Below are 15,480 nucleotides of genomic sequence, written 5' to 3' on the forward strand. Positions count from 1 at the left end.
CTGAGGAATGCCAGCTGGGAATAACCGCCCCAGGTCCCACTACTTGTTCAGCTCTGGGGCGAATGGAAACCAAGGAGGGAGGTGGCCCTCGCCTCACCCCGAGCACAGGGCTGGTGCCAGGGGGCACCAAGCTGAGTGGCTCTTCGGCCTTACGGAAGTACTCTGCACTGTCAGAGCAAAGCACTTTAAGGACAGGCTTGCCGTCTCTACCCCAGTGTTACGGTGGGAAGGGGAGAGCCCTTCCCAGGGTGCTCCAGACAGCTGGGAGGGAGGCTTGTGGAAAGCATGAGTGGGGGGGACAGGTACCGCTTTGGGGGTGGAGTGAAGCTGGTTGAGTCTTGCCACCTTCTACCTTCCAATAAAGTCATTCCCTGCTCTGTGCCCTTGTGCCTTCAGCTGGATGGTGTCGCCTGTTGGCAGTGGCCCTGTGCTCCTCCTCCAAGACCTTCCCAACCCCTCCTTGCAGACTGAGGTCTCACCACACCTCCAACTTGCAAAATTTCTTCTTTGCCTTTAATGCAGGGGAGGGCGGAGGAGGGCAGAGGACTAGGGAGTGAAGCGTCCAGAGGGTGGGGTGTAGTGTGGCAGGCGCCTCTTGCCGAGGCCAAGATGGAGACGGGCTCTGGTGTTCCTTGTCCTTCCTTGGGCCTGTGTCTGGGGCTGGGACATAGGCATCGTCCCCTCACAGCCGCCTGCCCGGCCTCAGACTTCCACGGAGCCCAGCTCCCTCAGGTGCTGCTGCAGGAGCTGGATATTGTGCAACAGCTTCTTCTGGTGGCCAGCCAGTGTGATGCCCAGGGTGGGCAGGTCTCTGGTGGTGGGGAAGGAGTGGGTCAGGTCTGGGCCGGCTCCTCTAAGATCCCCGGCAGGACCCCTGGCTTGGAGCCCAGCGGAACCCCCACCCCGCCTCTCCCGGCTTACTCCAGGCTGAGCTGAGCCACATCACTGAAGGTGCAGAGACCAAACTTGGAGAAGTTGTCTTGGTAGCACTCCAGTCCGATGGCCGAAAGCCAGGCCTGGGGTGAGTCCAGAGAAGGAAAGTCCAGGGCCACAGGGTTCAGAAGGGCCTGGGAGGGTCTAAGTGGGGGAAGGGGAGGTCAACATCTCCCTTTTATCTTAGCCCCCTGTCCTCAGTTTTCTTTCTGGTTTGTATATACCCTCCCTGGTTGCCCGGGCTCCAGCCCCAATCTCCAGACCTGTCCCCAGGGCCCCCATCAGCCTGCAGAGTGTCTGGTTTTCGGATCATCTTGTCAAATGCAGCCACCAGATGGTCAAAATGAGGCCGCTGGGTACGGTCCTTCTGCCAAGTGTCTAGCATAAGCAGGTGTAGTCCAGGAGGACAGCCTGGAGGCGGGGGAAGCCGGAACTCCTGCTCTATTGCATTTAGCACCTGGGGGTTAGTAGAGAAACATGGTGATGGGAAGCTATTGCTGGCAGAAAGGCATATTCTGTTAGGTCAGTGGGTGGGCTGGGATCAGGTGGGGTATGCAGTCAGAGCGGGGAAGGAACTTAAAAATAAGGAAGCCAAGACAACTTAAAATCTCAGTGGGTTAGAAAAGAAAAGCCAAGAATGTACAAACCTGTGAGGCTGGTGGGTTGGAAGGATGGGGGTGGGGAATGAACAATGTCTGGGTCAAGAGCTCACCTCCTGGTCACTCATGTCCCAGTAGGGCCGCTCTCCATAGCTCATCACTTCCCACATCACTATCCCAAAGCTCCAGACGTCACTGGAGGTGGTATGTTTTCCATGTGCTATAACTTCTGGGGCTGCCCAGCGAAGCATACAACTTGGGCCCTGAGAGGTGGGGTGAGAAGCAACAAGAGCAATAATTATAGCAGCGGTCACATTTATCGAGCAGCTCCTGTGTGCTCTGAGGTCTGCTCAGGGTGCGCTTCTGGATGGAGCGCAGGCGGGCTCCATTCCTTCAGACCCCAGGGCACACCGCCGGCGGTACGCACCCCAGGTCCCAGCTCATCCGCCAGCACCCTCTGGAAAAGGCAGAGCCCCTGAGACCGTGCTCTCACCTGAGGACTGTGGCCAAGACGAGCCACTTTGCACACCAGGTGGCTATTCACCAGCACGCTGTGGGCAGAGAGCGCGCGGTGCACGAAGGCGAAGCTGGACAGGTACTGCATGGCGGCTGCCACTCCCCGCTGCATGGCCACCAGCTGCAGGCTGCTGAACTGGCCCTCCCGCTGCTGCTGGGGGCAGGGGGCAGAGGTCAGCTGCCAGCAGTGGGGTGGGGAACCTCCATAGGCCAGGGGCCAGACATCAGCAGGAGAGGAAGGAGGGGCTTAGGGAATCAGAAGACAGCCTGGGAAGGATGAAGACTAGGAGAGGTGTCTGGTCTCCGGGACTGTTGAGAACTGCAGACTTCCCTGGACCCAAGGCCGCCCCACCCACCCCTGGGCCACACTGACCCTGAGGAAGCTGTCCAGGGGGCCCAGCTCCATGAGTTCCGTCAGCACCATGAGGGGCCGGCTCTTGGTGACAACGCCCTCCAGCCGCAGGATGTTGGGGTGCTGGAACTGGCCCAACACTGCAGCCTGGCCTAGAAAGGTCATCTGGAGGCTCTCCGCACCTCCAGCCCACAGGGCCTGGATGGCCACGGCCTGCTCCCGCCGTCCCCGGGGCTGCAGGCGGCCCCTGCGTACTTCTCCAAAGGAGCCTGGGAGAACGGGTGTAGGTGGAAGGCTATTGAGGAAGGACCCCGGGCTTGCGGTATCCTGCCCTGTTTAGAGGGGATCCTGCTAGGGAAGGCTCGTGGGGGCTCCAGCCCCTCCCGTCCCCTTTCTCTGCCCCTGCACACCTGCCCCAATGACCTCCTCGATCTTGATATATGCAGGATCCACCTCCCTGGTAAACTCTCGGATGGCCTGGCAGGGGTCCTCATATGTGGAAGGGTCGATGTAATACTTCACCCCAAGACCTGTAGGCAAATGGGGTGCATGAGGAGGGTGTGGTACGAGGTCCGGCTGCCCACACACCTCAGGCAGGTCCTCTTCCTTACAATGGCAGGGCCGAGAGGTTCCCCTGGACCACGGGGGAACCTCGTCTTCCCTCCTGTGCTCAGCTCCCAGCCCTCCCTACCCCCACACCTGGACTGCTGTACTGCTGGAGTTGCTCTGTGTAGCCTGTCCCACGCCGCTTCCTGAGGACAAACCAGAGTCCTGAAATGACACTCCCCTGCCATGCAGGCCACTCTCCAGCCAGGGATCTGTGGAGTGAGGGCTGCCCGATCCCTCCTTCCAGCCTCGCATGGGCCCACAGGAAGGGGCCCGGTGGTGGGAGGTGGGCTTTGGAGGTAGTTTCTGCAGTGGGCTTTGGGGCTGCCAGGATGTGGGGTTGTACTGTGGGGTGAATGGTGTGGGGACACAGCAGGGAGGGGCTCACCTCTGGAAGACAACAGCCAGCACGGTAATGGCCGCCAGCAGGAGGAAGGCCAAGGCCCCCAGGATGGACCCAATTACCAAGGAGAGTCTCTCTGGAAGTTGGGTGGACAGCTCACCTGGGGAAGCAGCCAGCCAGGACCACGCATGGGCAAGGCCTCACAAGCATACATGCCTACACACCCCCCGTGCACCCACTCACGCCCACCCACAGACCCAAAGGCCATGTGGTCAGCCATGACACTATGCTCACAGCCTCCCGTCCCACACGGCCGCCAGACCTCTCCTCGGTGACTCCTCCTGCTTCCCCCTCTCCATCCAGGCTTCCTCTCACCTTGAGGCAGAGTCTGGAAATAGACCTTGCCCCCATAGGGGCCGTGACCTGCGGCAGTCCGTGCCCGCACTTGGAAGCCGTAGATGTGGCCAGGACTCAGCTGGGTCACGGTGGCCGTGTTGGTCTCGCTGGTCAGGGTGAAGGAGTGGGATTCATCTTCTGCCTGGGGGTGACAGCCGGTCACTCCCTGCTACCCAGCCCCAGCTCCTGAGTCCTGGTCACACCCTCAGGCTTCTTGGCACCTCTCGGTCCTAGTCCACCTCCCCCATCTCTAACCCTACTGTGCGGCACTGTGAGCTCCCACCGGCCCTGTTGGGCAACCCCCACCCTCCCACCTGGTCATAGTAGCGGAGCTGATAGTCCAGGATGTTCCCGTTGGTCTGCTCTGGCTGTGGCCAGGACACCGTGATGCTGTTGGATGCCCGGCTTACCTGGTGCAACGCAGGGACTGCAGAGGGAACTGGGGGGAAGGGAGGGTTAGTGGGAGAGTTTCCAGGAGCCCAGCAGCATGAGTAGGGGCGGGGCTTCTAAGGAGGCAAGGTAAGACATCAGGCCGAGTTAGCTGAAGGCTCACCTGCATGGCTGGTGCTGACGTTGATGGCGGCAGCTTGGGGAGGGTCGGGGCTGAGCTCTGACACCCCGTTCACAGCCTGCACCTCCAAGATGTAGGGCACATGTGCCCGGAGCCCCCCAACTAACACTCGGCTCTCAGTCAGGCCCCTCTGGCGGGGGTCGAAGTGCACCTCATCCCTGCAGCGGTGACAAGCACCCCCGGTGCCCGAGCCCGGCTCCCGGTGGCCTCCACATTCCTTGCACACGACATTGAAGAGCAGGTCCCCTCGTCCCCCCAGCTCCTGAGGCAGGCGCCAGTGCAGCATGAGCACTGAGCCTTGTACCTCGAACCAAAGCTCCCGGGGAGCTGATGGAGGGCCTGGGGAGGCCGGTGGGGGCAGAGAGAAGGGCCAGAAAGGAAGGAGTGGTGGGAGGTGAGGTGAAGGAGGAAGGGTGGGGATGATGATGGAGAAAGAAAGAAGGCAGGGGAGGGGGGGTGGCCCACATGGGAGGAGACCCAGAGCAGGGGGTGGGGACCAGAAAGCAGAGGAGGCGGGTGGGAGGAGAGGCAGGAGGTGGGCCAGTGTGGATGGGGTCAGGGCAGGAAGGAGGAGAGCAGAGGGAGAAAATGAACAGGAGAAAAGTCACTGCAAATGGGAACAGCTCCACTGTGTTGCCCTCAGGCTCCCCTTCTCTGCCCACCCCCAGTCCCATTTCCAACCCTGGGGCTGGTGGGGGACTCACCAGTGCAGGGGGTCTCTGGGGGGTCTGAACTGGCCCTGTAGAAGCCCTCAAGGCAAGGGCAAACAGGGGCTGCAGCATTGGGGGCATGGCTGCGGGCGGGGCACGGTAAGCAGGGTGTGTTCCCAGCCAAGGCCTTGTAGGACCCCTCCGGGCAGGCTAGGGGGCAGAATGGGGCAGAGACATTAGGCTCACTTCATCCACCACCTCCTGAGACCCCCACCCCACCCCAGGCAAGCACGAAGACATGCCCCCAGCCTTCCATTCCTGAGGGCTGTTTCTCCTGACCTCCTGAGACCTACCCCCATCCCCTCTTCCCTCTTTCCCTCCCTGAGGCAGAGATTACTTCCACGGCCACTGGAGTAGAACTGCATTTCTGCTGATGGAAGAAGTGAGGTGCAGTGAGGGCTATGGGCAGGCCAAGTACCAGATAGAGGTGTCTGGCTTGATTGACCTTCCTGCCCGGAGGCCTTCTGCACCCTCCACCCTATAGCAGAAGGATTCCTCTTAGCTGGTCTCCACTGCCGTCTCCTACCTGCATCTTGGTCACCTGCCCTGGTGATAATCCCTTCCTAACTGGATGGCAAATAGGGACAAAGGACCCAACCCAAGATAACCCAGGAGTTTAACTCCTTTTAATCTCCATCACTTGTCAGGCCTGCAGCCCTAGGATGCTTAGCAGTGCCTAAGGAAGTCTCCAGAAGGTTCCAGAAATTTGAGATGAGCATATGACACCAAATTTGTGTGCTTTAGAAAATAAATCCGGAGAAAAACAAGAGTCCTTTCCTAAAATAGCTTATTCCTGACCTTTTGGGGACAAAATCAAGTTTGGGGTATTCAGGAGAGGTGTCCCAAGGTTGGGGAAGGTGGGGAGATCTTGGGCAAGTGCACAAGCACATAATCTCACCTTGGCAGGCCTTGTCTCCGCGGCCGGGCTGGTGTCCCGGCTGGCAACGGCAGCCCCCAACCGCTACCATCCACTTGCCCTCCCCATTGCAGTGCAGCCTCGGAGGGCTACCCCCCGCCTGGCCCCCGCCTCCATCCTCCTCTGGCTCCGCGTGAGCCACACAGGTGCCCACGGCTGCCACCAGGGAGGCGCCCCCGGCCCCACTGGCCTGCGTCTCAGGGAAGAAGGCGAAGGCGCGGAGGACGGAGGGGCAGGTGTAGGAGAAGAGCTTGACCGCCACCAGGGCCAGGCAGGCCCCCGTGTCCTGGAAGGCCACGTAGAAGCCACGCTGGGTGAGGGGGCCGAAGCTCCTCTCTTTGACGTTGAGCTGCAGCCCGGTGCGCTGCCCGGCCCCACGCGGGCCTACCGCCCACACCGAGGAGGCCGGGAAGCTCTCGTCCGCGGCGATGGTGTCCACCTTGATCCAGCGTTTGAGGTGCCAGGCGGAAACGCTGTCGGGCCCATCCGGCTCCTCGGCCTGGCGATAGTAAAGGGTGAAGGTCTCTCGGCAGGTGCCCCCGGCCACGCCCAGGCTGGCGCATGCGCGCACGGAGAAGTGCAGTCGGATGTGTGCCCTCTGTGCTCCGCGTCGCTCCACGAAGTGTGTCTGTAACCAATTGTCTTGCCCAGTGCCCGGAGGAGCCCCTGCCACGTGGCATGCCTCGAAGGTCCGAGTCAGGCGTCGCTGGTCGTCTAGAACGCTCACTTCATCCCACTGCAGGGAGAGCGGGGAGCCTCCGTTAGCTGGCAAACCCGGGTAAGAACACCCCTAAGTCCTGCTCCTCTGGGAGGGAAGGTGTCTTACTCCATTAGTCTCTACGCAGGGCTTCCTTCCCAAATCCTATATGACCAGTGGGGTGGGGGAGGCACACTGGGTGGGGAATGAAAGAGTGACACTCACCCCACCTGGCGGGTAGGTGAGCCAGCCAATCTCAGATGTCTCTCCAGTGGTGTCCAGCAGCACCTCTGCCCAGAGATAAGAACGGCATTCAGCAGCAAAGCTTCCAGCTAGGACTGCTAACCCTCGCCCCATCCCAGGAGGGAAACAGGAATTTCCCTCCCTGGTCCTTTTAATTCACCAGCAGGGGCACAGCTCTCTGTCAGGAGCCTTTCTCTGGAACCTTCCCTGTTCCTTTCACTTTCTTGATGTCTTCACTCTTCTCTGCCTTTTCTGAATCTTTCCCATTCCTCACCCAGGCTGATTGGTAGGGATTCTCCAGTCTCCCCTCCCTCTTACCTTCCAGAGCCAGAACTGAGGACCCCAGCACCAGGACCCAGAGACTGCACACCATGCCCGCCACTCTGCTCCCTGACCGGGCAGCCCCCTCAGCAGCCATGGGGCATCTTCGGGTCTCCCACCATTGCCCTGGCCACCACCCTGCTCCCAGGCAGGGCCACTGCTTTTTAAGACTGGGGTCTGCAGCCAAGCTTGCTTCCTAGGGAGACACACAGGACCAGAAGAGGCAGGTGGCGGGTAACTACATTGCTACACAGATAGTTCTCAAACCACCCCAGCACCAACCAGAGGGTAAGGGCCTGTCAGAAGCAGACTCTCTCCTGACTTGTGCCAAGTCTGCCATCTTTGAGGGCCATATGGTAGGTCACTCCCTCCCTACGTCCTGCAGGGGACGCATCATTGAACATTTCTCAAAGCTCCCCTCCCCTGCCGCCCTTTAGAGCATAGGATAGTTCTGGGCCCAACGTACCCTTTTCTTCTGAAAGGCGCTCTTTCAATTCTTCCTCTTCCTTTACTCTCCCTCCTCCTTCTAGAGCCACCCTGTATTGGAAGTCAGAAGATACTTCCATTAAACCAGGTACAGTAGAAGCTACTCCTTCCCAGGGAACACACGATCCCTCCTCCCCAACACCTCCTGACCCACATCAGACCTGGACACTCTGGACAATACAGAAAGGCAGTGGAGCAAGAGGGACCACGGAAGAGAGCTGTGGGGTATGATGCAAGGGGAGATGGGCGAACAGGAGTGAGAAGAGCATAGGCACAAAGATTCCATCTGGTAAGTGATCCAGCATAGAGAAAGGGTAGAGCTATGTAGGTCTGGCATGCCTACATTTTGTGACCAACAGTCCTCTCTCCACAAGGGGCACATTTCCTCTATGGCTTACAGAAAAATAATGTATGTATATGAAAAAATTCTTCTAGTCTGCTCACAATGAAAGGACAGAGTGTGGAAACAACAATGCCAACATGTCCTCTGAGATTAAAAATGCACTGGGTTGAAGAAGGTATGAGAACTGGGATCTCTATATTCATGGTGCTTTTGAGTTCAAATGGGTATATCTTCTTGGAAGGACAGCTGGTGATGTCTTTCTAGCAGCTTCACCTCTAAGAGTTTGTCCTTCAAGTACTGCATCCTTGGGTCTGTTTGCAGAGATGTTCAAACAAGGATATTTGCTGCAGAATTGTTTGTAAGGGAAAAGACTGGAATGTAACTGTTCATCAGTGGTAAGATATTTAATAAATTATGGCACAATCTGAAAAAAGAGTAAGGGTTACTGCTTATGCACTGATTATGAAAATGATTTCCCAAGTGAAAGTAGTCCATGCAGAACAGTGTCAAGTATGTTCCCCATTGGGTAACTTAAGAAGGCCACCCACAGACATGTACCCCTGCTGGCTCACGAGCACATGACTGTGGGGCACAGCTGCCTCCAGGGTCACAGTGAAGACAAACGGGCTCAGACCTTCCTTTGTTCATTCGTCTAGAGATTAGTGGTGACCCATCTCTCCCCTTATAACTGAGTCTCAGAAGTCTGTGAGTGGCATGGACAAGAGCCATCCATTCCATTTACTTCTGTTGAGAAGAAAGTAAGAGGCAGGTTGTTCAAAGACATGAAACTGAGAGAGAGAAAGGACGGCAGTTGGAAACTGGAATCTTGTTTCTGTCACAACGGCTGTGGCCACGTGACCCGCAGCACTCCTGAAAACGGCACACTTCTCAATGAAGTTGAAACCAACCTACTATACCATTTGACTTTGATAAATCAGAAAATCGTAGTTGGATGCCTGCTAATCTCATTTTTCCTGGCAACACAGGCTCTGTTGCAAGATGAAGCCTTCAGGGTCATCTCTACGTGGTTATCATGAAAAGGCGCTGCTGTTACAGCTGGTGAGCTGAGGTATCACGGGCATCAGGCCACAAGCCACTGAAATGCACCTTCCATGTCACTGCAACCCTGCTTGTGAGACAGAGTTTAACTTACAGTGCATGGAGGCGAGCAAGAAGCATTTCCAAATCACCGGATTATATACCTTAAGCTTATCACAGTGTTATACAACAATTGTATCTCAAAGTCAGAAAAAAGGAAGCATTCCTATACAGCAAATGACTCCTAAGAAACAGAGGTTCTCTGCCAGGACTGTCCCGAATGCTGCTAGAATCATTCACAGATGAAATGTTTCAAAGAAGAACAGGGAGATTGTGAAGTAACAAAGCATGGCTCCATCACCAATGGCTGCTTAATAAATATCCTGAAGGAACATGTGCTGTTGGCGCTTCCCCCAAGGGTTCAGTGGCTTAATTTGGAGACATGCTTAACACACCAAAGCAGACCAGACTGACCAGAGCCACAGGGTCTCTAGGAATGCTGTTATCAAGAACTGAAAATGTCAGCAAAATGCCTTTAAACAATGAAAGCTATTCTATCATTTGCCTAGCAGATATTCTCTAAAATAGCCTCTTTCAGTCAGAACATGGATGGATTCTGGAATCTGTACAAAAAGTAAACTGTAAGCACTGTGTCTTCCTAAACTTATAACTAGACAGATAATCACGAGGAGGAATAATAAACACTTCGGATGCATCTCAATGAATTTTTTTTTTTTTTTTGAGAGACAGCAAACCAAGAGGGAAGATACGTACTGCAGATCCCATCAGCTGTGCACTATGGAACATTCTAGAAGATGAGGAATGGCAGAGTATTTGCTTTGATGACCCACAATATAAGCCACACGGTCGCTTGTGGCTGCAGCAGGGCGTGTATGCATAGCCTCAGCAGGCATCTTAATGACAACATGAAGCTGGCCTCTCTCCAGAGGATCCAGAAAAGAGCAAAAGCAATTAGGGAATATGTTAAAGCCACTCTGCTTCTGTCCTCAAGAGACATCAGGAAGAAAAGAATTAAATGGAGACATGGCATGTGGACTGCCACTTCTGTAATTGTTAAAAAAAGGTTTACCAAGAACCAATATATTCATTTAAAAAATGGTGGAAGCACTTGAAGAGAGCCCAGAAGTGTTCCTTGCTGTTTGAAGGGACCTCTTTTAGATTTGGATCCAGAAGACTAAAAAAAAAAAAACTGTGGTTGAGTGAGACTAGGAAGTGAGGTCAATTCTTGCTTATCAAACAAAACAGATAAACTCAAGTCTTTTATTTTTTTTAATACATATAAAAAGAACTCGGGTGTACCTCTTAGGCAAGAATAAAAACAAGGAAAGACGAAACTTTAAGATATGGAAGAAACTGCTGTCAGCTAATCCCTACTCCCGCAGATTCTTTTGAAACAAGTTTCAAAGGCAGAAACGTAAGTGACAAGAACACGCAGCTCCAGCCACATGCCTGGAATACTGAACAAGCAGGACTTAGAACTTGATTTTCAAAGGTGCCTTCAATGGACTAGGACATCTGTCTGAGCTTAGTCTGGGAGCGCGTCCTGGAAGCAACCAAGTGCATCCTTTCCGCAACACAGAGGGGGACAGGCCTGCTTTGGATCACTCGGTCTTCTCCAGCTCGCCAAAGGCATCGGTCAGTGGTTAGAAATCGTCTCACCCACCCATGAAAGAGCCCAAGACTTATCTCAAACAGGAAAACATTCGAATTTCAGATGTGTATATGGTTTTAAAAATATAACCCACCAGAGGCAGCTGAAATGTGGATGGAAAATGGGAGCTCAGAAAAGAAGACTGATTTGACAAAATTTCAGATGACAAAAATTGCATTCTATGACTTCACATTTTTTTTTCTCAGCTTCTTTCCTACATATATCACTTTACATCTTTTTGCTACGGTAGAGACACTGCATCCACAAGCCTGCTACATTTCTTTGGTTTATAAAAATATGACAGTCCGTAGGCATCAAAATTGTGTTTTGTCTCCAGAAACTGGCAAAGATTAAAGATGTGTAGACTCTTAGCTTATACATCATAGCTTCTGAGTTCTGTTATCTATAAAAGTGAAAGATTTAAAAATAAATTAAATGAGTAAATCTGTAGGAATTTAACAAATTAACTGTCTTCAAATTGAAATGTTAAATATGATAACTTTGTGAACAAACTGAGATGGTTTTAAATAGTTTATGTACCTTGATCCACAAAATGAGTTTTTAAAAAACTAAGTATTACAAGCCAAATCAGCTTGGAGGAAGATATGGCAGGAAAATGCACTGGCCATTAAAGCTGGTTACTGTAGGAGGGAGAAATGAAGGATGGCAGAGGAGGGATTATTAATTTTGTCTTACATATATTTCAGTGGGTTTTCTTGTTACAACGAGCATATCTTATTTTTACAATTAAAACAAAATCTCGTTAATTATCATCTAAACAACAAAAAAGGGAAAACATTTTTAAAACCTAGACTAGCATAGCATATGTTTACATTTTACCCTCCCCTCCCTTCTCTCTCTAGGTTTCAAAGCAATCCAGAAATTTTCACCTATAAGGAGAAAGCAGAGATAAAGAGGCAGTTGGAGTGGGGGATGAATGAGCAAAATAACTTTTATTGCTGCATTTTCTTTAAGCTTCTCTTCAAAGAGGTTCGAACGGCCCCACTGATCACATCACGCTTCTCTGACTCAGTGTCAAGCAAAGGACTTCGGCTCTAAAGGACCAAGGGGAACCAGGGGTGCTGGGGACACCTGACCAGGGCATCGCTGCTGAGTGAGAGAGGCCGAGCAGGCTGCAGGGCCCAGTGGGGCGAGGGAGGTCCCAAGGGCAAAGGGGCCGATGGTTAACGTGTGGCGTGGCCGCAAAGTTGGCCCTCACACCTGTCAGCCACAGGGTCAGCGTGGGAGGGGTCAGCACCATGGGCCCTGTCCTCCGTCCTGTTCTGCAGCTGTTAAACGCCCAGGAAATTCCAGGATAATCCTTGCTCAGCTTAATGCTGCTACCCTTTAATCTCCACCTTGGATATGGTCGCAGTCTCTTGGAGCTCTGTCCGCCCGCCTCGAAAAGGATCCCATCAGCCCTACAGCGGCATCCAGAGCAGACAGTGAGGAGGTGGCTGTCCTCCGGTGCTTCTCGCCCCTGCTGCCCCGGCTCCAGAAGCCAGTTTGTGGATTACCTAGCAGAGGAGAGCCCTGTGTCCCTTGAGACCTCCAGCCTCCAGGAATGTCCCCCAGAGCTCGCAGATGCAGACGAATGTGCCTCCCACTCCCAGGCTGTGGAGCTGGGGGAGGCTTTTAAGAGGCAGGCAGTGTCTGGGAGTGGCAGGCAGCCACTCAGAATGAGCCACTCTGGCTGGGCACTGACCGGGCATTGCGTGGCTTTGGAAAAGGGCATAAGGGAGGGTGTTGGGACAGTCAGTTCGTGTCCGTGAGAGATAAGCAAATGGAAGATTGTAGAATCCCCCAAGAGCCAGGACCACTACCTGTGGGAGCAAGTGTGAGAGTACGTAAGGGAATGTGTGTGAGGTGAGATGCGTAAGGAGCAGCACACAAGCTGGGAGGTGTGTGTGTGTGTGTGTGTGTGTGTGTGTAAGGGTGAGAGCATGCACATCAGAGCAGATCCAGAGTGCATTTCATACTGGTCACTGATGCCCATGAGCCCTTCTCCTCACCCTGGATCTGTCCCTACTCTCCCCCAGTCAGCCTGTCAACTGGGCTCTGCTCTGGGAGTTGCTGCTGCAGAAACATCTGGGCTGGGAGAGGAAGCTGAGCAGGGAAGTAGAGAAAAGGGAAATGCGAAGCTGCCCCAAACCCCAAACCCCGCCATCTCCCTTCCCCCTCATGGGCAGTGCCGTGGGGACATAGGACTCAGGACCCAGCTCAGGAGATGGTGATGAGCTGCAGGAGAACCTGGCCCCGAGGAGGAATGTTCCTGCCCTTCCCGTGCTCAGATCGCTGCTGCCTGTTGCTCCTAGGCAGGCTGGGGACACGGTGCTCACTGCCAGCCATCTTTTGGCACCCTGAATGAACCAACAGACTCCAAAGGGGCCCTCCTCTCTAGGCCACTAGGTAGGTACACAGAAGCCCTCCAGCCTAATCTTCCTTCAAGGAAAAAAGGTCCATTGCCCTGAGAGAAACCAGTGCCCCCCCTGAATGGCACCATCAACAAATGATAGGTCTCAGTTCTGCAATGCCCATTACCTGGACATTTCCCTGCACTGCCAACAATGCCACAGCTCCTTCCCACCCAATGAGCATCTCCCCTTCTAGAACCTGAGTCAAGTTCTCCTGGCAGGGGGAGGGCCTGGCCCTGGTTAACTTATTGGGAACAGGCCCAGCCACTTCTCTCCATGGGCACTGCCAGGGACATTACAACATCGGCTATGCTGGGCCCCAGCCAGCTCCCCCAGGGATGGGAGGAGAGAGGATGCCAGACAGCCAAGATTGGTGGATGGGGGTGTAGGGCAGGTAGGGCCAAGTACCCAGATGCAAAGAGAGGGGAGTGGATCTGGGGCCTCAGAAAGCAGCAGACTTTGGCTGCAACTTGGGGGTTATGGCTGGGGAGCATGAACCAAGCCTCTCCACTCTAAAGCTTATGGGTGGTAATGGGGGTGGGGGAGCTGGGGGCAGGTGTGTGATCAACCTCCTTGCTCCTCCCAGCTCCGCGGGATTGGAGAGATGCCACTGGAGTCAGAAGGATGGGCAAGCCTTTTCAGAACGCTGGGAGTCCGGCCTCGGCAAGGACCCCTATATCAGGATCCCCAATATCTGGAGACACAGTGGGGGATCGCAGAAGCAAGGGTAATGGGGGTGTCAATGATGGCCGGCCAGAGGTCGGGGAGCCAGGCTGGCCAGTTTCGCACCCCTCAGGAACCCACCGTCGCCTTGGAGAAGGATACTCAGTACAACCCCGGGAGGCCCCCAAGGATCTGCAAAGGCCCAGTCTGGAGGGCCCCTCTACTTTTGCAAACCTTGATGCCTCTGTCCCCAGGCATACCGCCCCCCCACCCCCCCCAACACTGCCTGGCATCTCGGGGCTCACCTTCCGCCGGCCGCAGGCTCCGCAGTTCTGTGCCCCCCCGCCCCAGGCCCCGCGATGGAGCCAAGCAGCCCGTTTCTCCGCTCGGGTGCGGGGACCCGGCTCCCCGCGGCCAGGGTCCTCTCGCCGCTGCGCGTCTCTGGGGCTCCGGGGCGGCCGGGGGGCGGTGGCTGGCGGCGGGGGCTGTTCTGAAGGCGCAGCGCCCGCGGATCGTGCGGGGCCCACGTCGCGCTCGCCGTCGCCGCGCTCGGTCGCGGGTCCCGCAGTCTGCTGCTCCGCTCTGGAGCGGCGGCAGGGGCGAGCTCAGCCCGGCCCGCCCCCTCCGCGTCCCTCCCAGCCCGGCCCGCCCCTCTCCGGCCCCTGCGGCCGCCCTCCCTCTCCCCTCTTCCGGGGAGCCGAGCCCGCCCTCCCGGCCTGGGCGGCGATGTGCGGCGCCAGGCGCGGGGGAGAGCGGGGTGGAGGCGCGGGGCTCGCCCGGGGCTCGCCCTGGGCCCGCCTGTGCGCTGGGGCGGGGGCGCCTCCTCCTCCCGGCGGCGCGGGGCTGGGGGACCTGGACAAGGAGGGAGGCTCGCGCGGGGGTCCTGGAGGGGGCGGGCTGCCGTGCGGCGGGGCGAGGCGTTCAAACCCCTGGGCCGGGCGCGGGCTCGGGTCCCCGGGAGGGAAAGCGCACAGGAGGGCGGCGGATGCCGGGGGACGGCGGGGCACGGCGGGGCAGGGCAGGGCAGGGCGGCGCAGTCGCCGGCCCGAACACCCGCGCCCTCTCCCCACCCCTGCTTTTCTGCTTCAACTCTAGGAACTAAACCCACTGTTTTAGTTCCTACTCAGGTTTAAACTAAGGTGGGCGTGAGCTGTGAAGAAGAGAAAGAAGGAAAAGAAGGGGGTGGAGGGAAAGCCAAACTGAGAAATCTCGGAGGGTACGGGGGTGGGGTGGGGATGGGTAAGCAGCAGGGAGGAGGCATCTGGGTTACGAAAGTGTCTCTGATCTACCCTTAAACTCGTCTGCCCCTTCGTGACCCTGGATATTGGCTAACTGTGGGGCCTCTGACCCCACCCTCCCCAAAGTGCTGGGAAGCCTGGGTCTGAACGGGGAAGTCCAGGTGTAGGTGCCTGGCTTTGCATTGCCCGGGCAAGTCTTGCCCTTCTGGGTACCTCCTCCCTCCGCCCGCTCCCCGGGGAGAACCTCCCCCACGGGGATCTGAGGCGTTGGGAGGTACTCAGCGGGTGCCTGGAAGGTTTGAGGAAAAAACCTTGAGGGGGCGCCGCGAGGAAAAATGTTTCCGCCCACCCCTAGCCTCTTCTCCAGCCGAGGACGGGATTTGGGGTCTATTGTTCCGGTCCTACAGCCCTAAACTGGGGCCT

General features: G+C 56.0%; 1 protein-coding gene across 2 annotated transcripts; it reads right to left on the reverse strand.

Moving 5' to 3' along the window:
- Window positions 1-487: 487 nt before the first annotated feature.
- On the reverse strand, window positions 488-14,266 carry LOC111151939 (EPH receptor B6). Of its 2 annotated transcripts, none has more exons than XM_022510170.1 (18): window positions 14,125-14,266; window positions 7,670-7,740; window positions 7,201-7,399; window positions 6,865-6,929; window positions 5,925-6,678; window positions 5,021-5,176; window positions 4,299-4,655; window positions 4,060-4,184; window positions 3,725-3,887; window positions 3,395-3,509; window positions 3,100-3,152; window positions 2,811-2,930; window positions 2,422-2,669; window positions 2,026-2,199; window positions 1,646-1,795; window positions 1,197-1,390; window positions 922-1,077; window positions 488-811 (listed from the first exon to the last, which is right to left on the reverse strand). In XM_022510170.1, exons 3-18 carry the CDS (start codon window positions 7,298-7,300, stop codon window positions 703-705), a joined length of 3,039 nt encoding a protein of 1,012 aa, XP_022365878.1. In that variant the 5' UTR covers window positions 7,301-7,399; window positions 7,670-7,740; window positions 14,125-14,266; the 3' UTR covers window positions 488-702. The 2 variants fall into 2 exon arrangements, with proteins under 2 accessions (XP_022365878.1, XP_022365877.1); XM_022510169.1 differs by having other exon boundaries at window positions 532-811; window positions 2,026-2,202.
- Window positions 14,267-15,480: the final 1,214 nt, after the last annotated feature.

Source organism: Enhydra lutris, unplaced genomic scaffold (assembly GCF_002288905.1).
Source record: "Enhydra lutris kenyoni isolate GAN:26980312 unplaced genomic scaffold, ASM228890v2 scaffoldscaffold27, whole genome shotgun sequence".
Taxonomy (NCBI): domain Eukaryota; kingdom Metazoa; phylum Chordata; class Mammalia; order Carnivora; family Mustelidae; genus Enhydra; species Enhydra lutris.

What these genes read in the sequence shown, in the direction of transcription:
- LOC111151939 (XM_022510169.1), bottom strand. Translation starts at nt 7,300, where the DNA reads ATGGCTGCTGAGGGGGCTGCCCGGTCAGGGAGCAGAGTGGCGGGCATG. An exon ending in CCCAGAGACCCCCTGCACTG is followed by an intron (nt 4,656 to 5,020) that starts GTGAGTCCCCCA and finishes CGGCCTCCCCAG; the next exon opens with GCCCTCCATCAGCTCCCCGG. An exon ending in CCCTGGACAGCTTCCTCAGG is followed by an intron (nt 2,203 to 2,421) that starts GTCAGTGTGGCC and finishes CCCTGCCCCCAG; the next exon opens with CAGCAGCGGGAGGGCCAGTT.